The sequence below is a fragment of the Rhea pennata genome, chromosome Z (assembly GCF_028389875.1).
Source record: "Rhea pennata isolate bPtePen1 chromosome Z, bPtePen1.pri, whole genome shotgun sequence".
NCBI lineage: Eukaryota > Metazoa > Chordata > Aves > Rheiformes > Rheidae > Rhea > Rhea pennata.
In genome coordinates, this window is record NC_084702.1 from 58,717,432 (window position 1) to 58,744,575 (window position 27,144).

At 38.3% G+C, this 27,144-nt stretch overlaps 1 protein-coding gene across 2 annotated transcripts in view; it reads right to left on the minus strand.

Annotated features, from left to right (window-relative positions):
• Window positions 1-27,144, minus strand: part of MAST4 (microtubule associated serine/threonine kinase family member 4) — a 277,539-nt gene that overhangs the window by 66,717 nt on the left and 183,678 nt on the right. For both annotated transcript variants that reach the window (XM_062600538.1, XM_062600539.1), the window contains one exon: window positions 6,834-6,922. In XM_062600538.1, the coding sequence (XP_062456522.1) occupies window positions 6,834-6,922 (89 nt within the window). The remainder of the gene's footprint in view (window positions 1-6,833; window positions 6,923-27,144) is intronic.

The window sequence follows — 27,144 nt, forward strand, 5'->3', positions numbered from 1 at the left end:
TATGTTTTTCACAGTTCTCTGAATAGGAATTAATATTCCAACCTACGTCCAGAGGAATTCTGAAATTTCCCCTTATAAGACATAACACAATTACTAAAGTTCAACATACACAGCAGGGACAACAAAAAAAAGGACATCCCCCAAACTATACACTTAAAAACATAGGGAACAGGCAGATCAGGAACAGTGGCACCTTTGTGTGTTTTGATCACTACTCAAAAACATAAAATATGGGCCATGTTATATTTTAATATCATATTATTTAAAAGTCAGGTGAATCTGGATGTAGCTTATTACTTACATAGGGAATAATTTAGAGCAAAAAGAGTAACACCAGATCCTCTGAAATTGGTAGACTAGTTTCACTATCCAAAAGCAAGATTGAATAAAAAATCTGATTTCAGCAAAACAGTTTCTGTTATCCTACATGCAACAGCGGTCAGAAACGTTGAAATACCGTATTATTTTCTTTTCTTTAAACATCAGTTTTCTTTTTAAAACAGATTCAGAGCCCTACCTTCTTCAGCTTTTAACACTGTATTTCACCATGGGAAATGTACAACTTTTGACTATTTCTCTAGCATGAGCATGAAGAGAGCAGCTTTACTATAGAATAATTTTTAATACTAACAGAAAAGCCTACCCTCAAAGTAAAAGTTGGCAACATGTTTAAAAAGAGGATTATGGATTGGAGGTAAGATCTCTTTGGCCATGAAATTTTGCTTTAGTGTACACATATAGTGTAATCTCATTCATAAATTTACTGACTCCACGAGGTTGGAACAGGAACAGGTTGTTTGCCACTGCCATACTTACTGGAAGATCCTTCAGGAATCCTTACGTTCTCCTAGTTAGAATCTTTATTTTTTAAAAAATGTATATATGGCCAGCATGTGTTTGCCTTTCCACTCCCTGCAGAAAATATCTCTGGTCTCTGCAAAAAATACCTCTGGTTGATTTAGATGACAACACAAGCTTGTCAGTCTTCCTTTTGTCAGGCCAAACAAGCCTCAAGCTTATATGAAATGCTCTCACATTCTATACCATCAGCCTTTCTCTTTATGGGATCCCACCTGGGCATGTATAGCCAAAATAGTATGTGGTATCCCAGATGAAAACTGGGACACTATTTGGTGGTATGAGATCTTCCCAGACTTGATTAGAAATGGCTTCCCTGATGGGAAGAGGGCTTGATTTTCATGGCTATACAATATTAGTCTGTGCAAACATCATTTTATCCAAAAATGCACTCAGATCCTTCCCTAAATTCTTTCTAATGGTTGAGTTCAGAGCTGACAGTAGATATCTTTGTTACTGGCCCCTAGTACAAAATTTTGCATGTTGCTATGTAATTTCATATTTTTTTAATCCAATCCATACTTTTAATCAAGATCAGTCAGTCATCTCGATCCAATTTTCCGATGCTGCTCCATACTGGATGCCTTCCAATTTGTATCAGCTATAGTACTTTTATGTCAATGTCACTTACAAAAGCACTGAACAGGTTTGGACACAAAAGCAAAACCTGAGGACCCTACTGATAACATCCATTCCCACTTCATATTTTTCTTTTAATCACCAACTTCTGTCCTCTTTCCTTTAACCAATATATTACTTATCTTGCATTTATTGTCCTAGTACCTGTCTTAGTGGCACCATATGGTACACCTGAAAGATTTTACTAAGATACAGACAAATTAGATTTACAGTATTTTTCCTAACAGCTAGATCTTGTTCCTACAGCAGCTACAACTAAGCAGCACCACCTGTGACTGTTAATTATTAAGGTTACTATCACCCACAGGAATAAGCTCCAGTGACTGCAGAGGTGGGGACACCTGAACACCCCGACTTGCTGAGATGATAATCATCCATTTTGCAGGCTGAGCGGTGCACAAGACCTGCCGACATAGCTGCAGGCGTTCAGCTGGACGAGTCCATTATTGGCCATGGCACCAGATGCTGTCCAAGCTCATGCTGCAGCCCTTCACCTCCCACAACTCTGAATGTATCCACAGTTCCTGCAAAAACTTTCAGTAGGTTAAACAGCTGATAGTCCACGTATTGAAGGCCAAGGACGTTGAAACTAACTCAAGACAGTTATTAATAACAATAAAGGTCTGAAACCAAAGAAATGATACTTGTTCTCTGTCTTCATACAAAGGAGAAACATTTTAAAAGCCGAGATTATTCTTGAAGTTTTTAATGACCTTTACAGATGTGCATAAGGCATAGTGGGAGACACTGGCTGCAAACTAAAAGATGGCCTTCCAACAACATGCATTATCTCTGAAGCTAGTTTCAAGTCCTGCACAGATGAAAAGCGTATTATTAAATTTATTGTATTAGTATTTAATGTATGTGACATATATTTGCTGCATACATTATCTTCTGCCTTTCTCCTTTTTAACACTCAGAGTCAGGCCTCTTAAACCTCTCTGATATCTCAAGCTTTGGACTACTTCCTGATCTGATAACTTTTTATAATAGCCCATGACAAGCCTTCACTGTCTCCTGTTGCTTACAAATGAACCCGTCTCTCCTTTCACTGCTGCTACTTATGCATTGTTTGAATCCTGCACAATGTATTTGCTTTGTCAATACGGTGCTCTCTTTTTTTCCCTATCCTATTACATAAATGTGAGTATGGCTGAGACAATAAGGCTATCAATTAAAAAAAATTTCTTTATATTTATCTTAAAAATTCAATGTTTGTCTAATTCATCTAGCATCTGTAAAATTAAAACAATTTCCTCCGTGGGAGCAATCTTGCACTATGTTTAGAGCAAATAAACTGGGGAGAGGGGATCCCAGCAGGTATGCACACAAACTGCAATCAGACCAAAAGAACTCAACACAAAGGAACTCTTTAGCACCGGCAAGTATTTCTTGGTAGCTGCTGAAAAGAAGAAACAACTCCTTAGTAATTAAGTTCACAGATCTCTACATGTCTTCTTCATATGGGGTAATTAGGACCATCCTAAGTTTAGGCCATTTGTTCTCCTCAAGCATTCTCCCTCTATTTAAACTAGAGGTCACACTGTGTCTTCAAGTCTATCCCAACCTGTGAGAAAAACAGGACTACAAGGAAGAACGCAGGTGTCAAATGTACACCTGGAACATGCAACTTGAAGAATTCTGATTACAGTCAAGCAAGCTCCTCTTCTACAGTTAAGCAATACTGCTCGCATCTAATCCCAGTTTTGAGCAACTCGAGTGACAACCCACATCGTTATGATTACTCAGGAGCAAGGTGATTAGTTCCTCAGCAGGTCTGAAGTAATGGTACATTATTTCTGAAGGTCAGATCTCTAAATGATTATTCTGTAGATATCAAAGATGAAAACACTTTGAGTAAAGCCACAGAGATTGGCATAAGTGCTGATGCAGCGTGCTCTAACAGAATTCCACCTTGTTAGATTCATAACATGTCTTCACACACCTTGCTTCCGTTGACACAGAGGATGTGTGTAGCATTTCCTTTGGTTTTAGAGGTCTTGGGGGTGGGGGAGGAGGGGAAAAAAAAAGCAGGTAGCTTAAACCTGTGGTCCACATGAAACTCAGCTCAGGGATGGGACGTAGGCAAAGATGTTTCAAGTGCCTGGATCTTGCCTTTTCTCCCAATGACAGCAATGCATTAATGTAAAAGGGAACAGACTGACAACAGACCAAAGGGTGCCCTCACAAGGGATGAAAATACGGAATTCAGATAGCTCTGAGGCACTAAATTCTCAGTCAATGGAAACAATTTTGTTAGACCATGCAAGAAAGGCACAGGAGAACTCTGAAGAGTTCTCAAGACAACGAATGGTAGAATTGATACCAGGTGGATTCTGGGGAGTCTGACAAACTACCTTGATTTCATTTAATTAAAATCGTCTAAAATAAAGGCACAAGGACCTGCAGTAGAGCCCAAGACAGGACAAACATCGAGGCACCAGCTAGCAAGATTTCTGGCACAAAACTAAGCACCAACAACAAAGCAGAAAAATCTTTTTAGAGTAGGATCTTTCCAAAGTCCCCGTACTCTACATAGTATCACTGGGACTGATTTTCCAAATAGGTAAGCTATTATCACACTTCAACTCAAGACAGCTTAACGAATAAACCCGTTTCCAGTGAATGTCAACACTGATCTTTTGCTGCATATTTAGCTTCCCCATCTTCCTCTAAGACTGGAAACTATTTTGTTTTTTCCCTTCTCCCTCTCTACTGTTTCCTCCTCTAACTACAACCACTAATAAGAAAGATGGGAAGACGTTAAAAGGGGAAATCCCTAGTTCCTCTGAAACTTGGGAGCATATAATCCATACTCTAGATAAAAGGACTTAAAAATGAGGGACTTTGTAAGGGTAAATTAGCTAATTCAACATGTGCCTCTGTTTACAGCAAAGAAGATTCTAGAGACTGATGCAAGATGCAAAAAAATAGTGTTTTAATTTAGGAACTTTTCTAGACGAATCTTCTTATTCTCAGCTACTTTACAGAGGTAGTCCAAAACGACCTTAAAGTGATCCATCTGGGCAGCAGACATACCAGGTTCTGTCAGCAGACTAAAGGAAGCCTTGGGGTTACCGACTTGGAGTTATCCCTCCCAGCCAAGCAATGCCAGAAGGAATAAATCCAGCAGGCTACATAGAACGTGCTCTCCCTTGCCACGTCTCTCTGCTGCACTTAGCCGCAAGGGAAAGCAGGAAGCAGAGCTAAGTGCCAGTGTAGGTAAGACTTAGTGACTCTGGCATCACAGCTAAAAATCTACACCCTCTCTTAAGACATAGGTTACCAGGGATTTATGTGCATTGAAAACTCTGCACTCAATTCATAGATGTAGAAGATGAAAAGATGAGGAGAATTTGCACTAATGTGGCTTCTCTGTGCTTTTAACTAAAACATCCACATTTATTTGTTTTCATTAGGATCACATTTGCACTGCCCAAATTTTAGGAATTTATCTTGGCTAGCAAATCAACTCTAGATAGTATCTAATCAATCACTAGAGAAAGAAGAAACCTTTTCAAGGTTAATTGTGAGCTTGCTTTAACTTCAAAATGTGCCTTTGGGAGCCTATTCTAGGCACACTAGCCAGCTAAGTTAGGAGTCAACAGTCATGGGAGTATTTACTGTAAACAACCCTATGTAGGGGAATACCAGTAACAGAGATGCATACATGCAAATCCTCAGCACCGGAGCTTCCAGCACTGCTGGAAGCATGTTTGGCATGCGTACCTTGGGAGAACATATCAGCATCAGAGAATCTAGTGTAGCCTAGGTAACGGCAGAAGTTGCCAAGCTTCCACCAAGTTTTTGAACACACAGCACATACTGCTTGGTTCAATGAAAAGAACAGCTCCACTTGACCTGTCCTAACCCTGATACTAGCCTTTTTCCACCTTCGAAGCAGCTTGTCAACAGTTTTATGACATCAGCATTATTATTCCCCTTTTATGCTTTGAGGAACCGACTCAAAAAGATGAATCAACTTGCTGAAGGCACCCACGTCCCCGTCGAACAGGAATTCTTTGGCCTCTCCCAAGTTCACAACTGATATTCAGGTCCACGGGTCATGTGTTGCACACTCAAGACTTCTGAAGCCTGCTGTGGAGAGCTGATCTAAGCCATGAGTTTCCAAAATCTGATGCAGTCACTCAGAGCTGTGGACAGGCTAAATGGCACAGCAGGAGTTAATACTGTTCTCATCATGGCAGCACAGGACAACCGAAGTCTCTTGCTATGGCAATGACAGATGCCCTCTTCTAGAGTGGTGATTTATGGGGTGGGGAGAACCCCCTCCCCCACAACATGCCAACATTTTTTTTTTTTTTAGTTTTAAATAATCACCACCACTGGGCAGGGGGTGTGGGAGGGTTCTTAAAAATAAAAAATAAAAGAACAAAAATAAAATATGCAGCCTTGAACTCTCCATTAATCTTCCTGATCTGTTCTGAGTTCCTGGCTCTGTGATAACTTGCTGCTCTAGGAGAATCACCATCTTTCTCTTACAATGTTGCTTCCACAAGAGAACTGCAGACACCTTGCTAAACTCACCAACCTCTTGAAAAAATGCAGCTGAAATTCTGCACCTTCTCTTCTACCATCTATCTGAAAGCAGTATCTGAGAGTACGAATGTATTCAGTGCCATTGCCTACACGTTTATTGATGTAGGTCTTCAATTCTGGTATGTAAATACAGCCAATGTCCAGAAAATATAAGAGAAAAATCTTTGATGAATGATTTTCATCATGATTTTCATTAGTATTGATATACTAAAAATGTTACTTTGCAAAAGGAGCATAAACAACCATATCAATAAAATCTCTTATTTTGGAACATTCAATGTCAAAATGCTTTACAAATGAAACAAAATGATCAAAAATTTGTCGTTGTGGAAATCAAAGCACAGAAGTTTTTAGCAACTTGCCTAATCTCAAACATCCTAGGGAGCAACAGCATTAGGAACAGAATGCAATGCCCTCGTCACTGGCCCTGCTTCCTTTACCATGCCACAACTTTTCAAATTTTGCTGGGTGCAGAGAAAAAATTGAAATTGCGGTGGTGGGGAGGAACGAGGGACAGAATCTGTCAGAACGCAAGGGGAAAAAATAGCTGTGATCTGTTAGGTATTTCTAGGCTGCTTCTCACTATAACCTAGAGTTTATGGATTTAAACTGACCAGGGATTTGGACTTTACACAGCAATGACATGCATATTCTTGCTATTACAAACAACAGAACAAAAGCAATGTAGTAGAGAATTCAGCTATTTTCTTCTCCTCATATAGAGATTTAAAGCATATTTAATAATACTGGCTGTAGGATAGATCAAGATGAATCACCTGCATGAGCTGAGAGAGGTGAATGAGGTCGAGGCAGAGCTGCAGACTGGCCATTGCCCATCAAACTCTTCCTGTTGCTTGTTCTACAACTGTGGGCAGAAAGATAAGGAAAAAAACGACATTAGCATTAGAAATACAGCACGTACTGCATATGGACATTTTCACTTGCGGCTACTTTGCTCCTTCACTTCCTAGTCTCCTTTTAAATAAGGGGGTTATTGTTTTAGGAGTGGTGTGCGTCCAAGAAGCCTAGAATCATACTGGGCAATGGCAAAGAGAGCAGTTTTCAAAGAAAACACACCATAGATAATTTTCAGGTTTGCAAATTTACTGCTCTGTGCAAAGATTAGCATACTCCTGTAGAGTACAAAATGTTCTTCCTTGCCCACAGCCTGTTTCCCTGCTATACACTTTCTTCTTGTAATTTATAAAAATATACAAGCATAATCTGAAAAAGTCAGTTTAGAATTACCACTCAATGATTAAACCTATTTGTGTTACATGAACTGTGTCTCCAAATCACACACCATGAAAAGCAATGATTTATCAACCTGAGAATGATACAATAATTATAAATCTAATTATTGAGATAAATTTCACATCTGTGCCTTTGTCAATGGAACAGATGATGCCTAAGATGATAAATGAAGTTTTTTATTTATACATTTTTCACTGCAAAGCCACTAATTTCCCATATCACAAGATCATTAGGCAACATAAATAGTAAGTTAATACAAATATTAAGTTTGGGAGAGACATTTTTCTTAAATATACCTTACCTTAACATTTTTAAGTATTTGTTGGCAGAAATGCTTTTCTTTCCTCTTTCAATTTCAAACAATATTCTCACAAACACAACCCCCATGATGTTGCAAAGACTCATGCACAAGTTAAATAGGATCCTGAAGTCAGAGACTATAATTGCACATAAGTTTCAGTGGACATGTAGATGTTTATAGGACTGCAATCAAAAATTGTCTGCAAAGCTTCAGAAAACCTCAAAACCACTAAAAGTGGAAAAATTCACAACAAAAAATTTTTCATTAATACAGTGTGCACCAATAGAAGCTAATTCATTTCATATTTGAGTGGTCTCTAAAGGCCAACTTTATAACATAAGGTCTGTATATAATAGCCAGAAAGCAAGACTGATCTGTCTTGATACTGTACGAGATGAATAAAATGCAAGAGGATGGATGGGGTTTAACAGCAAAAAGATTAAATAAAACAGATTTTAAAGTACGCTGAGGTATTACTGAAAACAAGGAATCAGGGAGGAGGAGAACAGCAAAAGTACCTTTGGGATATTAAAGCAATATACAAGATATTTGCAAATATAGAAGATACATTGCAAAAAGATCCAAGACCAGAGTCGGCTTGAAAAATCTTTTGCCAAGCAGTGAATGTACCATTCCCAACTGTTTACTGAGGTAACACAGGTTTGTCTGAATGAATTATACAACGATCTCCTGTATCGCTTATTATTATAATTTATAATAATAACTCATAAACAATGAGCTAACTCCTAAGTATAAATTCATCATTACAAATCTCTGTGACGAAAGAAAGCAAGACACAAGATATTCACATTTAAAGCACAGGGGAAGCAAAAGTCAAAAAAAACTTAGTAATAAGAGGAGATTCATTGTAATTTGTAAGCTAAACTGGGAAAAATTTGTAAAGTGAAACATATATATATAAATTAAATTTATGTTTTTAGGAATCTGCCTAGGGTTAAACTGAGCTTAGTATAAGGTGTTTTTTTTGTTTTTTTTTTTTTATGTACTCAGCATTTAACCTACTTTTTAAATGACGATTTGAATAAATATTCCATATTTCATAAGACTGAAATTTCAAAATCGTATTATTTCATCTCATGTCCAAATCTTGTGCAGCTGAGGAGTCACATTGAGCTGTTCTGTTATATTCTAGGAATGGTCCAAATTCTTCCTTTTGGCTTCATGTAGTGTCATACGTTCTAAGAAACTTTTCTCATCTCAGGCTATAACAAGTCTCAGTTTATTTGCTAAAATTTGACCAACTGTTCTGCAGTCCAAAATCGAATCCAACAGACATTCGTGGTATTCGTTGGACTTCTGTAAAGGTCATGGCAGATTGCATCTACCCTTACTGACTTGATGGCCTCCCTACAGCTTCTGCACTGCAGCTTGGTGTCACATGATCTCATCGAGCAGCATTAAGCAGTTTTGCATGGAAAAACTAGGAATCTGAAGGATGAGTTCTCATGTCTGGTCACAAGGATAGCCCACATTTAAGAATCTAAACCACGATCTGTTCCCAGTACAAGAAATTTCAAAGACAGTGGATGATTCTCCTAACCAAACACACATTTCATTACTTTCATCAAATTCTAGATCCAGCAGACACTGCATTGGTTCTGTTACAAAGGTGATTCCAGACACGTGACTCTCCATATTAACTACTCCTAGATTTAGAAACTGAGAGTTTTACCACTCTTGCCAGAATTTCCTATATAAATGATTGCCTTACATCCACTTTTGTATTAAAATTCAAACTCCATGTTCTTCAGATTAAGTTAGTGCAATACCTTTCACAGATCATTATCAAAGATTTCAAATTTAAATTTTGGTTTTTTTGCACTTTTAAGAATTATTTCTTAGGACTAAAATGGCATTATCTTCGATATCAATGTCTTAACACATGGTGGGGATAGGGTGCAGGGGGTGGGGGGAAGTACCGCAGGTTTTCCCAACTGTCATTTCAAAAAGATCTTTGCTATTTTCTCATATACGGCTGCAGCTGTATAAAAAAAATTTGTCCTTTATCATACCTCAGTGAAATATTTTGAGAGATTAAAAGAACAAAAATACAAAATATCCTCTGTCTTATTAGTAAGGTAAGATGCTAATCAATGCACGAAAGGGCAAATTCATCCTACAGTTCTTGCTGTAACTTTGGGGTTTTTTATTCTATTTCAGGAAAATTCTGAAATGATGTTATCCATCCAGCACCATAGAAAACACAACTCTTTCCCCAGATTCATGCTGTTATAGAAAAGACTATGGTGAAAAAGTGAAAAAATCTTCAGGGAATCTTGACAGATGATGTAGGCTGCCAGAACAACACAGCTGGGAAGCAGAGTCCCATGGAGGTGGACCCAAAGGGCTGCTAACTAAACTGTATTTAGTCTTGAAACACCCATCTTCAGAACACAAAGGCGTCTCAAACGCGAAACTTCTTCTGTGGACACAATCATTCATCCCGCCTCTCTGTAGACACCAAGCACCTTTTCCCTTTTTCTGTCTTCACAGAACAACTACTGTTCTCGCATCCAAACGCGACACGATAAACCACCAGATAGGAGGCAGCCCTGAAAGAAAGCCGCTCGGTCTGCAGCGAAGGTGGAGCAGCGCCGGAGCAACCTGCAGGGATTGTAACACCGGGAAAACATAAGGCTCAGTAAACCACAGAGAACTACACCCTCAAAATACAATTCTCTGTGCCCTGGATTTCAGACCCTCATCAGGTTGCATGTCACAGAGAGGAGACCAGCAAGCCAGGCAGCAGACAGGACACAAGGTTGAGAGCAGTGAAAAAAGGAAAAAGGAAAAAAAAATCCATTTTCCAAGAAGAACAGACCGGGAGAGGCCTAAATAATGTATAACATTTCTCAGTCATATTCAACAACGCTAACTAAACATAACAAAACTTTAACAGAATATAAACTTTAATTTTTTGCCCCTTGTCCTCTTTTATTTCTGAGGAAAACGCTCTCTGGACTTTGGTCTGTGGCCTATAACTTACAAAGCGGCAGTGTTGAACCCCTATCTGGAAGTACTGGCATAGTTTGCATTACACCGTATCAGCATGTTACCCAGACTACAGTCCTTATCTCAGACTCCAAATCACAATTTTCTATTTGGTTTTCAAATCCTTCACAGCCCGCTTCTGCCTCGCCTCCCGTTCCGCCGTCACCACAGCTGCTGCCGGCGCACTCTGCACCTCCCTGCCCCGACTTGCCAGGGCACCTCACCAGTGGGGAAGTCCTCGCTTGCCCCACTCCGGGACCAGCACCAACGCTCCAACCTCTCGCTCGGTCACTCCTCCTGAAAGCCTAACAGATGAGCAGCACTTCCCAGGAGAAGCATCAAACGAGGAGGCTACGTAAGAAGTGCCACGTTAATCTCATAAAGCAAGGGGGAACTACAGCTGCTAAAAGATGCGGTTCAGTCTCATGAAACTTAAATCGCGTTGCTGCTTAAATAGCCACAATTCTTCCAATAACAGGCAAAAGCCATTTGGGCAGAGATAATTGGAACTGACAGATCAAAGCACAAGACAAAAACACTTGTATGGCCATTAGCGAAGAGCTACCCTCCACAAGCTCTTGGGAATGCTAAATAGAATAAAAAGTTGCAGCAGAAGGCTACTTCTTTCAGTCATATGCTCAGGACAGACCACCCTAATGCAGGTTTCCTAACAGTGTAATCAAGAAGCAGCAACAGTAGTGAGAGCTATGCACTAGCACGCAAGTTTCTTCCTCAAAAGAAGTGCTAATGTACGAGTAAATTACTGGCAGGAAAGGTTAATTGCTTTAAACAAAAAAAAAAAAAAAAAAAAAAAAAAAAAAAAAAAGAAGTAGGGAAAGAAGGATATACTGACAGAGGTTACCACTTGCCATTTCATAGGAAATTTGGCATCTGTTTTAATCATTTATAATGATTTCATTTCAACATCCCTAATTATTAATATTTACACTTGTAATGAAGACAGATTTGGGCTGTAAGCTATTATGACAGTTCACCACCTTTCATGCAATACGCTGAGCACTGCACTATTTTGCAACACATCTTCTAAATTTTATTATCAGCGTGATGTATTGACCTAGCAGAAGGTAAAGATTAAAAGGTGATCCCTCCTATTTTAAGAAAGATTACAAACAAAATCTTTTATTTGCTAATATAAGTGCAGAAAAACTAAGCCACTGTAATATCCAGAATGCAAAGCCTGACCACGTACACACAAGACAGACTAATAACTCAAGATCAGCACTACAGTAAAGGCTTTAGGGATGGAAAAGATGGTTACAACTTCTGTAGTGTTATAACTGTATAGCAGAAAGCTACCTCAGGAAGAATATCTTATCCCTAGCAAGGCATGAGATGTGGCCACTTAAATTACACTTTCCTGTATAAACAAAGTTATACTTCAGTTATTCAACTTGTTATGAAGCTAGCTAACCCATGACTCCATAGTTATCTTCATGGACAGCAAAACTGAAGTGCCAACAGCACACACTGCACTGACAAACATTTTTTTTCAAAGTATTTCAAGCATCATCCATCAAAGCTGGGTATGAACCAATCAACACACAAAATGAGGACCTTACTGGATTATTTTTGTCCCTCTCCACCCTTTTCAAAAGCTTTTTGCACTAAAAAGCAGTTTGGTGAATATTTCTAAGCTCTCCAGAACACTTGCAAGTGCTGTGGGACATTATCTTGCATATGTATATGGGACATAACTTAATGGTAATTACTGGTAGTTTCTATTTGGATCACTTTCTGAAAGAAAGCAAATCAACCAAGACTGTTTTTCTGTGAGTATCATGGAATTAAGGTAAGGTGAGCAAGATCTGCAAATTCCATTCAGTGCTATTTGTTGTTGCACTGTTCTACCTAAAGCTAAGAGACACTGCAAAGTAAGGCAGCAAAGGGTTACAATTTCAAATAGCATTTCCTAACTCAGAGACTGAAGAAAGTAAATTTGCAAGGTGTTATAACCATCGTGAGAAATGTGCCAAACATCCAAACGTGTATCAAACATACTAACAGGAACTCAGAATTTTCATTTTGTTCTTCTTAAGGGCTTTCAATGTTCCATATTCATATTGATCAAGTACCACGCACCATTATCATCACTAGACTGCATGTCTGCACGCACACGTTCCAAAATTGTGCACATGCACATGTATATATAAAATATTTTATATATATGTGTGTGTGTATATATATATATATATATACACACACACACACACACAACAAAACACTGTTTATTACAGATCCTGCTCACTGGAGCAGAATTATTCTATATCAACCTTTAATGAGCTGAAGAAAAGTAGTCTTTGAATTCTATGGACATTTGAACTATAATGCAAATATTCACATTCTACCTTTTTATATTTTAAGGTTTGATAAATTTAAATGAGGTCAACTTTCATCTAAAGAAAAGACTGCTGTCAAAACATAATGAATACAACACCACCACCACCACCCCCCCAGAAAAGCAGCTGCTAGCAGTGCTTGCTTGGCAGTGTTTGCCCTGAACTTTGGAACACAACTGCAAGTGTTTTAGTTTTGGCTATTGCCCTAGTGAACATGGACAGTAAGTGAAGGTTCCTTCCTAGCTACATGCTCAACTCCCTTTTTCTGTGCTCTTATGGCTGCTTACTAGCTGCCAGTATGTCACTAGAGATCTTCCTTTCTTCAGCAATACAAAAGAGGTAAGGAAAAAAAAAATCTACATTGCAAAAATATCTGCCAAGAAATCTCTGCTGCTCAGGCCTCAGACAGACAGACCTCTGTAATGCTTTAGATGCCTCTCAACTTCCACCCATCCAGCAGTGGGAAGTAAATTTGCTGAACAAATAAACAGACCTTTCATTAAGCCTTCGCAACTGTGAATGTTCAGTATATTCAACTTTAGTGACTGCTCTCATTTTTGCTGTAGGCAATTTTGGTCCAGTTTTTCTTCTCATACAGCACAAAACCATTAGACCATTACAAGAATTCTGAGTTTCTCCCAGCTAACTAAAATGGTGTGCTTCTGTTCTGTTCCTTCCTACCTCAAAAAAACTGACTCAGAACTTAACTGTTACAGAGATAAATATTTAATTATGTAACATAAAACAGACTATTAGGCTAACTATCAACTCCAGTTGCACAATATTCATAAAACAGCTACATACAAGACAAAAGTCTGTAATGCATGCAAGTGGGCAAACGCTGAAGAGCAGGCAAAGAATACTTGGGATCATAAACCAGTCCAGGGCACAATTCTAGTTCATTATCCACAAAATGCAATTTCTGCAACTTTGCATTGTACGACCCTATTGAGAGCACACTGATGGGATCACTTAAATCCCATTGCTTCTTGAATTTCTTTTTTAATCTGATTTGTGGAAAGGGATATAAACCAAGTTATTTGGTGAACTGCACGTTCGCTATCATACTGAGAACTTAATTCCACAACGCACTAGTATTTCTTTCAAAATAGAAAGATAAATAGTAGGATGTACTTTCTGCTACCAGAAGTAATGTGAAAAAATATTCTGGCCTAACTCATTTCTAAGAAACATTATTATTATTATTCTACATAATTTAGGAGCTACAAAAAAAGACACAAAATGTATCACCAAAATAACTGGGAGCCACAGTAATGGGTTGAGCTCTACTATAAAGTTCTACCTTATGAAAAAAAAAAAAGACATCACACCTGTAAAAAGCAAAAGAGTTCATAGTTTAAAGATCTTTTCAACTAAGATCTTTCTGGAGATTTTTTTGAGATCTTAGCTACTAATTAGCAAGGTAGTACTTTAATTTGCGTAGTTGACAGTCCTGCAGAAATCATTTGCATAAGACAGGAAATACCCTATTTACTGGAAGCATGGCTAGCGCAGCCACAGCACTCCTAGCCAGCTCAAGAACACAGGCCTTGCTATGCTCTTGGCTATCTCCGCCAATTTTGCATTAACTCAAGTCATTTTAGATTCTGGCTCTAGACTACAAGCTCCTTGTACTGGTGACTGCCTCTCTTGGGCTAAGGGGATATGGCCAGACACTTCTAATGAGGTTGTCATGGTCACCTTCAACCTAGGCTGTGCGTGGGCTGCTTCTCACTCTGGCTCCTTACTCATTGTTAGTAGCTTGAAGAAAGGGGGAAAGAAAAGGAGCATGGTTAGTTAGCACCATACTGTTATTTACTACTGCTGCTCCTTCCAGAGCTTCAGTTCTGTGTCAGACCCGACTAGGCTGTTACACTCAGCCCCAGACACAGAGGATGCTCGCCTGCTTGGTCTGTCACCAGCATGGGAGCTAGCGTGGTGCCCCATGACGGTTGCTGCTCTCCCAACAAGGAACTGGAAGCAGGGCAAGGTGGCAGCTGAAGGATCTCGTTGCAGCTCTGCTCCCAAGCTGGAGCCAAGGCACTGAGCAGTGGCCTTCACTACACGCAGACCCACTGGAGCAGCCCAGCTAACTCGTAACTTCTATCCAGAGTGGTCCTTAGGAAAAGAAAGCGAGCAGGGGGAAGAAAAGATTTAGTCTGCTTTCCTTCATGCTACAGTTTTGCTACATCTTTTTTTCAACTTCCTCAATTTGTTTGTCAGAATGATTTATGTTGGCCAGGCTACTTTACTTAAAAAAAAAAAAAAAAAAAAAAAAAAAAAAAAAAAAAGTTTACTGAAACAGAAGTCTATGCACTCTCTATTATGTGAAACAGTCTGCTCTACACTGTACTCCAGAGACTCTCCCCATGAGAAATACCTCTAAAAGACAAACCCTAGAAATCATTTTCCCTACATTATTTCACAATTTAAAAATGTTTTTCTTTGAAGTTTCATTTCTTTTTTTAACCTTTAAGAAATGCAACTAAATTAACCAAATCCTAAAATCTAAGAGTAGGAAACTAGAAGCTGCCCAAAGTACAGACATTTTACATGGTTTCATATTTAATCTAAATAATTCTCTCCTATTTTGATCCCTAAAATAATTTACACCTACCTCATTTCTCCTACAACTAAATAGTAACAATTCCTTTCACTCAAAATAGTAGTGAACTTGGACAGAATTGCTTCTCTTCTTTGCTAAATTTGGCAGTTCCCACCCCTTCCCCAGTCCCCACTCAGACCCCCAACTCTGCTGCTGCTCCTTCAAAGCTGGTACTTGCTCTGCTTGGGATCCCAGCCCACAGCACTGCATCACTTTTCTCTGGGCTTGATTCTAGCAGCCCCAAATCCTTCCTCCATGGGAATCCTCAAAATTTCATCCTCTCGGAGTACCTGTTCAGGCTTCCCCATGCATAAATGTACTGCAGCACCTTATGCTCGCTGCCATAAATACACTAGGAGGAATATATATGATAAACACATGTTATCTGCAAACCTTTAGCAAATAGTACCAAGGAGAAAAAAGTCAACAGGTGACATAATGCCGTACCAAAATATGCGACTGCAGGAAAACTGCATCGACAGATCAAATGTACTAGAAACAAACCCAATCCAATCCAATTCAAACTGATTTGAATAGGATACTAAAGAAGCTGAAAGACACTTTTTAACAGTAGTAAGTGTCCTATTTTCTGACTGAAAAGTAATACACTTGACAAAAAATACTCCTTTTTTAAAAAGCAAAAACAGATCTAGGACATTAACAAAAAGTCACTTAATATTCTTCTACAGCCATCTGTGTCTTTATTTTCCTATTTTTAAATGGTAATTGTGCAAATTATACCTGACCATTACCAGTTCATTGCTGATGCTTATTTGTGCAAAATTTCTGCCTTTTCTGTGTTATGATTTTTCTGAACCTGGTAGAATTATCTTTAGCTAATTCATACCAAACAAGGATGCAAACCACAGCTTTTCTGTAAGTAATCACATACAAAAAGCATGGGGTGCGTGCATATGTAATTTTTAACTTTTCAGCTGGAGAAGTTCCAGAATAAGGGAATTTAAGAACAGGAAATTAAAGTAATATCAAATTATGTTTGTGCATAATGCATTCTAACCACTTGATTTCATTATTCAGTACTTCAGTGCAACTTTCACAGTACGATATAGCCTAAATTAAACAGAAGTAAAATACATTTAGAAGGAGAAAAGAAAAAAAAGACATCACTGAAATACATCTATAAACACTCTCATCCAAAAACAAGGAATAAAAACCTTTCCTTCATTTTCTCTCATAAGGATTAACATCACTTTTTTTGTCTTAAAATAAGTTTATGTGAATTACTAAACTATGGTTCAGTAACTGTGTTACTCAGAGGGGGAATCTTTGCCTTAGACCCAAGAGACGCTTATAAAATTTTTAACACAAACAAGGGCAAGACACTAGCCAGTTCTTCAAAACCCCATGTTCCATCTGGAAACATTTTGTAGACATCAACATCATGACTGGCAGCCACTATAGCCAACACGTTAAAAAAAAAATAATGATAATAATAATAATAAAGCCCTCAACCTCTCCACTGAAGACACAAAAAGTATTTCCAGTTTCTCACAGGAAGCAGAAACACACATCCACAACTGTAAAATTGCCTCCGGACACTCCAGGACTCCCTCATGAGGTGGCAGTGACTAAGAGCTGTCTGCCAGGGAACTTGCCTGGAGATAGCACCTAGCTCCCTTGTACAGGAGGGCGCATGACATCAGTGCTGGAAGGACTCGGCCTCCACGATCTGAAAAACTGCTGGTGGAATAGGAAGGTTTGCTAATACCAGCCTAGCAAAACCTAAATGCACCTTACCAAGAAACCACCTTCCTTTTCTAATAGCTTCACATCTTCATGAAAAACATATAGATACAAGGAAGATAACAGCCTACAGGTACGCATGTGCACACAAACACAGTTCACCCGTATTCATCAAAACCACTGTTAATCTCACTTCTTAAATATTTTCACTAAATGATAATATCCTCACCACTTAAGGAGCAAATGCTTTACCAAGTTTTGAAGCAGATGCACTAAACACTTGGCAGTGAAAGCACATCTTCAAGCTCCTCCATGCACATATACCCGTCCTCCAACTGTGGGGAGTGCAAGACCTTTAAAAATAGCAAGAATCATGACAAAATAATACATCTAAAGAGCTAACATTTTAAGCAAATGCTTATATCTTAATTCAGCAGTAGTTCCTAGAAGTTTGATGAGTTTGAACAACAACAAAAACAGGCTTCCTTTTACTGCAGCCAAGCCAAGGAGAACATCCGTCTCCAGCAGACACGCTCTGCTCCCAACTCAGAGCGGAAGGGCCTCAGCACACTCATTTAACATGCTGAGAACCAGGAGAGAGGATACAACTGCACAGACCAGAAAACATTTCAACTATGAACACAGCTGTTTAATGAGCATCTGCAAAATAAGGAAAATTACTTTCATCCTTTTTATGTCACTTCAACATTAACTGCAGCAGTCTAGATTTCTCTTCTTTTCCCCTGCACATCTGAGTCACCCGAAGTTTGTAATAAATGTCTATTTTTAAACAAAGCAATATAAGAAATACATGCACTATAAGAAGTCAGTAATATTGAAGTAAGTTTGTATTCTTTCTTTAGAGTTAATACAAAATACAGCAAAAAGTCTAGCTTATTTTTTTATAACTGAGCTTCTCATTAGAGTCACTATCACATAGCTGAAGTCCCACATTTACCATATGATAACAATGAACATTTTGCAGTTAATATTCTATACTATCTTTATTCAATAGTGCTTAAACAAACTGTTCATATGCAGGAATTAAGGAAAGAAAAAATATGCAAGGTTTTTTAATCATTATTTAGGACAAAACGTGGACATTTGAGAACTAGGCTCTTTGCTGTTTACAAATCTGAATATGAACATTTAAGCATGAAGCATTCAACCTGCAAACTGCAGATGTTCCCATGAGACCTCTCCCAGACTGACGGCACTTCACAGATGAAGTTCACAAAGGACCCTCTCTCTTACTGAGACCAATGTTGTCCTCCCCTCACACCATAAGCTGAGCAAAAGTTTTATAATTAAATCATAATTAAGCATCTAGAAGCAGAAAAAAGTTCTTTCACCGTGCTCATTCAGCTCTTGGCATCTGTTGAGATTGCCAAAGAGGACACCAATTAATGCCAAGTACAGAGGCCTCCGTGAAGAGGCTATCTGTTCAGCAGGAACCAGTTGTCTACTGAAACTCATGCTAGAATATAAGTTACCAAACAATTCATAATAATTTTAAGGCATCGCTCAACACATACATGCAGCCAGCAAGGTGGTATGACCCTCAAATTAAGAGTCTTTTCGTCCTTGAGGTTTTCCAGACTTAGTTAAATCCTTTAAATAGCAAAACAACAAATACATAGTACCTGAAACTATATACAGTCTTTCCTTTTTCCAGGTGGAATAAAGACATAGCTTATATAACTGACATAACTATTAATTATGATTTTTGTTTTGTTTAACAAAGCTTCATGAGAAATTTGATAGGGAAATATAAATATCTTTTAGGATACTGGTTTAGAGCTGACACAACTTAGACCACTACAGAAAATACATCAACCATTTCTTCTGACTACAAATTTTTATTAGACATACAGTATCCACATAGGAGAGTTAGCTACCTATCTATATTGGTATAGTTATACCACGATATTCTCCATTCTACAGTTATAGTTATACTAGGTAACAGTTCTTTTTAACTGGTTCGCATTTTCCTAGATGGGAATAGAAACAAGTCATGAGAACATAAACTCTCTTTTCTAGCTGTAATTGTGTACTGACATAGCTATGTCAGCAAATTAACTGGCTAGATCTAACTCAAATAATTACTCCTATATAAAACCCTGCGCCTATACTAGGCGTTAGAGCAAACTTTGGTTCCACAGAGCAGTGCATCTACACCAGGATGGCAATTTATTACACATGCAGATCACACTGGTTTGCTGCAAAGTCACTCTGAGGTAATTGGAAACGTCTGAATAATCTCCAGTTAAGCAATCCAAACATCTCCAGGCATAGTTAGCAGTGGGGATGACAACACAAGGCTTCTGAGATGGAAACTTTTTATTATTATTTTTTTAGTAACACTTAATCATGAAGTGCTGCACAAGCCAAGAATGATCAGCTGATTTAAATGTTTCAGTTTGCTGCCACAGGCCTGGCGCTCAATATACGTGCACATTTATACTATTAAAAATAGCATGGCACAGCATTAAAAAAAAAAGTCTCAACAGTGTAAGCTTCAAATGACTGAATTACTCAAAGAGCGAGGTCAGAAAAAAACTATGTAGGCCATCCCAAATAAGCACTGATGAAGCGCTCGCATTATGCCACCAAGTATTCCCTTCCTCATGACATACTGTGTCACTTTAGTGATCCAAGTATCCAAGTCTCTGAAACAGAAATATCACAGTTTTAATATAATTTCAGCACCTTTTTAAGCCTATGCAAAACAGCTTTTCTAGAGATTAAGACACTGTAGTGCTGGGCTGCAATCTCTCAAGACAAGTTTTTCTAGGTTCTGAAAGAAGCTGACACATAATCCAAGGAGAGGGGAATTTTACTTTTCTGCAATGGTATAATTCCCCTGCTTTCTCACAGCTGGTCACCCAGCGCAAATACAATGCAATCTGACCTTAGGTGTGCCTACATCACTGATTAAGTCTAACAAAATTTGCTGAGGGAAACTGAAAAGAAAGTAGTATTTTTCTAGGAAAAAAAATTGCTTTTAAACAGATATTCATTCAACACTACTAGTCCAAGTAGAGTTCTAATGGAATGAAATGTTCCTTCAAGAATGAGCCTGGACTACTAAATCCATCCATATGTTTTCTTTATCAAGATTTCTTCCTGTGAGTAATGTCTTACAGAAACTTGCAATTTGCAGACTCAAGTAAGCTCGGTTTTTCATTTATAGTTCTCTTGATCCCTTCAGGAATAACTATTTTTTTCATGAAAACCTTGAAACAAAAAAACTAGGCAAGAGAGCAATTTAAAATTAACTGTTTTGTGTCTGTAACTTTTATATACCAGATTAAAATCTATACAAATGGTACAGTATACCAGAAGAATATAGAGGAAAAGATTCATCCTGAACACAGCATAATGTGTGCAAGCAAATTATGAAAGAAAATTTTGCATGTATTTTTCCCCCTATCAACTGTCCACATCAGAAAAGGTGTATTCTACTACCAAAGTAATACACTAATTGCCCACAAACAGAAGTGGGTCACAGAGTATTCATAAAAACAAATGCCAGTGACTCACCCAGTACATAAGGAAGAAGAGAGGGAAAAAAGAGTGCAGGGATATGATTTATAGTGTACAAATAGATATGAGCTAATATCTGAAGACGAACAATTTTACAATGAAGATTTGTTTAATTCATCCTGATGTGTTACAAATGAAGTACCACGTAAAAGGACTAGTAAAGCAACAGTCAATGTAGAGACTGAAAAGCAAGCTGTGGTAATTACAAGTAATATTTCAGTTCTGAACACCTTGGGTAACTTACTGTCCACAGCTATGAAAGCTGACAATGTACTACACACGTAGTGTGTTCCCGGACACAACAGTAACACAGAGTTTTAAGTGTCATATCTGGCAATGCTGCTGGCAATAACCAAAAGAACTGGACGTGCTACCGAAAACACTGCCTTTCAAAATACGTAACGTAGGATGGCATACATCTATATTTAAACTAAACTGTTGTTTAAACAATATCTGCTCCAAGGCAAGCAGGACTGCAGGTAAATTAGGAAGAAGCCAAAGGGAATGTACTGTCAACTATTACAACTGTACAGTGCAGTACTTGCAGTTATTCTTAAAGCTCTAGCTTCTGGATTCATGTCATGACTTGCCAATCCCAAGTGGTAGGGGCTTGAGGTGTTTTTTCTCCTTTTTTTTTTTTTTTTTTTTTTTTTGCATTAGGGTTTGTTAAGGTTTTTGTGTGGTTTTTTTGTGTTTTTTTTTTCAAACTCGTGTTTCAAGCCCTATTTTGACAATTAAAAGATTTAATACGAACCCTAGACATCTTAAAACAGTCAAAAACTGAATCCTATCCATGCATACTTCCACATTAGGAAAGCGTACACTAAAATCTAAGCAGTAATGAACTCCCAAAAAACATGAATGCCACTTTGGACACGTGCAACAAAACTGAACACTGCAATTCAGTACATAGGCTTTCTTTACACATCGGACCCAGTGAAGACTCCAGTATTACACAGCTGAACAACTCACAACTATATAATCTTAGAGATCTTAAATGAACAGATGTGTTCAGTTTTTAACATAACAGTTTTGACTTAAAAACTGTGTTGGAGCAGTAGTGGCAGAGATGATGGTGGGAAAAGTGCACTGAAACTGAGAAGGAATTTGTGTCAGAGATGTATAGAGAGCTGGAACTCTTGCAAAGACTTATTTTACATAGGCCCTTGTTTTTGAACAGTAGTTACATACCAACCTAAGAAAGCTCAGCCATTATTTCAGGCATGAGAAGAAATGTACTTCAAAAAGTGAGAAAAATCTCAGAACATTTTTTTTTTTTTTTTTTTTTTGATTTCCAGTGAATAAACTGTTTTGATTTAGAATTTGTACCTATGACTAATGCTGGATTTAGAGCTAAGGAACACTGTTTGCCATTAAAACAGTGTAACAATGGGATCCATGGCAAGAACAAATTCCCTATGTCTGAGTAGTACCACATCACATTAAGTTCCTCAAATTCTCTATTAAAACATACTGCTATGCTAGCAATTATTTCTAATATGAACAGGCTAAAAATAAGACTATCCATATGTTTCTGTAAATTCTGCTGCCAGGAGACATCATCGTCAGAGATTTACACCAGTCATTCAACTGCAGAAAGATGTCTTACAGATTATCCAGTCGTCTCAAATAGCATGCATGAAGAAAGCTCAAAGCTGAATCTAGCTTTAATTTAGTAGTTTTAACAGACTTGACTACTCTGTTGCACTAAACCTTGCTTTGGCACGATTTATGCAAACTGCCCTTTTTGATGTAACGGAGGTACGATCAAGTGGCACCACTACACACAACATTCTGTGCTCTTCTAACTTTCTCAGTAGTAGGTTAGAACATATTACCACACTAAAAGTTTAAACATTAATCCTTCATATCTTGGATTTTGCAGTTTAGAGACCTAAAACTTCTAGCTTGTTTCAGTGATTTAATCAAACATTAGAGTGTCTACTAATGTAAGCTCTAGTTCAGCTTTTCAAATAATTACTACAAATCACCTCAAATAGATTATATTCAGCTCAAAAAACAAATCCAGGCATACACCTGAAAGACAAAAGGACATCAGCAGAAATCACTTCCCAAATGTATTTATTATAAAAAAGGCATTCATTAGGATTATCCTTTCTTCAGATAGTGACTGCAAAAATTACCACTCTCATATAAATAGATTTTACTTTGAAGATGTAAATTAAATGATAAAGCATTCATGTAAATCAACGTTAACGTCATCACATCTTTTTAGTTGCCTCCCTTCTACAAATTCATAACTAAATATTAACCCAAAATGAATTTTTAATCTTTCAAAATCTCAAGAAAGTCTGTGCAGGTAATGGTAGCATGCAGTTTAAAAGGACCAGACAATCAGTCTGATGTGCATACTGGTGTGTGACTAATAAGTGACTGATTTTTTTCTCAACTTGACTTAAACTGATTACAGAGATCTGACTGGTTTTTATGGTGAAGTACAATCCTTTTGCCTCATCATGACTAGCATAAGTTTATCTGATCCAGCACTGTAATCATAGCAAAATTTTAAATTGTGACTAATTAAAAAAATCCAAGACATTCATCACTAAGTTAGCATTTAGCTGTTCATATTTCCTCTTGCAGTCTGGTGAAATACAACATAACTTGCTATCTCTTGCTCCCAAAGTCGTCTATTAGATTTCATAAGAATTGTGGGGACTGCTTACTGATTCACATAAATTCTTTATTTCTATATATTTTTCATACAGAGAAATAGTGTATTTTTCTCTGTTAGTTTTCCTTTAGTCTCCCTGCTTTTCTTCATTTTTCTAGTTAACAAACTCATAAGCACAAAAATAAGAGCTTCAGACATATTCAACACAGGGAATCAAACATACAGTATCATCTCAAAAAAATCTGCTAAGGTCCCAAGAGTTTCTGTAAGACTGAGGTTGGACGCACACCAAGTTACTCATCCGCATAAGTTCGATACTACAGCTCAGGAGACAGCTACTGAAGCACCATCCACTCCAGAGCTCTAAAAACAAGCTATGGTAGTAATTTCAGAAAATAATATTCTGCTTTTAAATTCTGAGTATTCAGTATGTTATATCAGCCATATCTTTAATGATGGTAATTTAGTCACTCTCTCCAAAGGATAAATTCTGGTCTTCCTACTCACTAATGTCTCCCAGCACACTTAATCATCATAGAAAAGTAGAAACATGTCATTCGTTGGTGGTGGAGATAGGAATCATGCTGTAATGTGATACAAAATTACACGTCATATCCTTTATGAGTCTAGCTTTAATAGCCTAGAAACGCCTGTAGCCCTGTCACCTTGTGCTGTGACTCTGCCAGGTCTCCAGCTCCGCGGCGCTGGGTAAGGAGCTGCTGCAGGAAACGATGACGATCCCTGTGAGTCAGTGCTAAGCACACAGGCCGGGACCTGGACAGGGCTGCAGGGCACAGCACTGCTTCTCAGCTGAATCTGGGCTGCCAACCACATGAGACCATTAGAGATCACTGCTTTTGCTAAGCGCACGGGTTGCTTAGCACGCACTTCTAAAAAACCTACCAAACATTCAGAAATTGAGACAAACTGGATGCATTTTCATCAGTCCTGAGTTGATTTTCAAGATATCAAGAAGCTAACTAAAAAAAGTTTTGACAGTATTTTAACAGTATAAAACAGTTTTTGACAGTTTTAACATTTTAACAGTATAAATGTCCATGTTAAGCAAACTCCTGACCTTTTGTCTACCAACACTTCATTTATTAGCAACATACCTTGCAATGGATGTAAGACACTGAAAGCTGCACAGACTGTCAAAAATGGATGTGTAGCTACTGTAGATACACAAAATTTATTGTTCGAGACTTATAATCACCACTAAAATGAAGTGCAACAAGGATGTTCTGAGAATAAACGTAGCAATACAAACGCTTAGCAAATCACCAACTATGTAGGAAAAGCAGGTACAACATGTGGATAACCTTCAGAAGGTTATTGTCACCGCACGTACCAAGAGAAGCGCCGAAGTTCACAGATTTCGCCAAGGTAAACAGGTGACGCACGGCCACAGCCACAGGACAGCTCAGAAGTCAGATTCTCACGCTCAAATGACTGAACCATACCCTCAAAATTACAAATATTTGCAACAGAAAAAGTAGTCAGTATAGTTCAATACGGTCAATTTATAAATTCAGTGTGCTGAGAGAAGCAAAGAAGAAAAACCAAACAAATCTCAAGCAAAATCATTGTCACTCAGTTACAGTAAGGTGCTCTTATTTCAAACAAATCAGATTATTGAAACAAAGTGTACGTTACACATCAAACACTAGAAATTTTGGTAGCTGATAACTCACCAAGTGTATTAATACTGATGGGCATTTTATATTCCACACTGAAACACAATATCAAAGAAAATGTACATATTTCATTTTCTACACTTTCTTTTTCCTAGGCAGCCATACGAAACCAGAAAATTAATGAACTAGTATGTATTTCCATACAGCCATGTAGTACTCCTCCCACCCAAAAAAACCAGCTATGCCACTACAGGTACATTTAATGGTGCTTTTTGTCTGAAAAGGCCTTTAAAATAAATGCATTAAAGTATTATTGGAACAAATGGTAAAGTTATGTGTTTGTTTTTTTTTTTTTTTTTTTTTGTCGCTGTTGAAAACTGGGCAATTACTTCAGACCCCAGCCTTCCTCCTTTAGGCTGCAATGAAATAAATTTGCAGAAACTATGCAGAACTGGAAGGGACTAGTCTTGTCCCTAGACCTCTAAAGAAAAAAATATTTTGTGCTGGTGGATGGCAAGCTGACCATGAGCCAGCAATGTGTCCTTGTGGCCAAGAAGGCCAATGGTCTCCTGGGCTGCATTAGGAAGAGTGTTGCCAGCAGATCAAGGGAGGTGATCCTGCCTCTCTCCTCAGCCCTGGGGAGGCCTCATCTCGAGTCCTGCATCCAGTTCTGGGCTCCCCAGGACAAGAGAGACATGGAGCTACTGGAAAGAGTCCAGCACAGGGCTATGAGGATGATCAGAGGGCTGGAGCATCTGCCCTATGAGAAACGGCTGCGAGAGCTGGGCCTCTTCAGCCTGCGGAAGAGAAGACTGAGGGGGCATCTTATCAATGTGTACAAGTACCTGAAGGGAGGGTGTCAAGGGGACGGGGATGAACTCTTTTCAGTTGTCCCGTGTGACAGGACAAGAGACAAGATCTGTTTGTAAATGAGAAAACACCACAGTCTCTTCTCTCAAGAACAAGATCACTGATCCAATATGCAAAAGAGTACAACAAGGAAGAGCACTATTACAGTAGTATTGCTTATGCGAAAAGCAAGTCCTCATTGCTGTAGACACCATACAAACACAATAAATGACAGCCTTTATTGCAAAGAGCTGACACAGTCTAAAAACCATGGCATAACATTTGGATGAGACAACATTTCCAACAGGTTGGAACAGGGTGTGGATGAGGTAAGGTGGCAGAAAAGGGGTGTGCTACAGTTCCTGGCCATCAGGAAGAGTAATCACAACTCACTGCTCATCTGGCCCATTACCTAATTTAAGGCTTCTATTTGCATCACAGCAGAAATGACTGTAAGAAGCAATGTACAGAAAAGGATAAAACCAAGTCCTGCTTTTGTTTAGGAAGTGTTTTGTCTTGTGAACATGACTGTCAAGAGGATTCAAGGAAAAGAAAAAGGGTGAAAATTTTGAGACTGGTCCAAAATCCATTGCCTTCGTATCATTTTCCCTTTGCTCTGAAGGTTTTGGTGAGGGTAGCCATCACTTTTGATGCAGAACTGATAAGAGTCCATCAGCTAATAAATGCGAAAGTCAGTAGATTAGTGTGGGCTGTTCTCAACAAGCGATGAGTATAAAAAAACAAGTAACTACTAAAAAGTCTGATACTGGGCACTTACAATGTGCCACAATCCTCCTTACATTTTAACTACTCGAAAAGTGAATGTATTTGAAGAAGTCCTGTATTCCCCTTCACTCTTCTTGAGTAGTTGTGCTGATAACATTTAGTGCCTTTGAGCTCAGGATGGCTATTGTCTAGTGATAAGGCCAATCAGTCACTCACTGTTTATGAGTGGTTTATTTTTACTGTATCTTGGTATCTTTCAGAAAAGTGTTTCTGTAAAAGCACTAAGTTTGTAGATTCAAAAAAATCACTGCTGAAAGCAGAAATTATTCAGATGAAATATCTGTAAAACATATGTGAAAACTAGAACAGAAATGCCTCTATCCTTACTTGGACTGAGCAGCAGCTCTACTACACCTCCAAAAAGGTCACTACAACACCCACCACGCTAAGCCAGCAGCTCT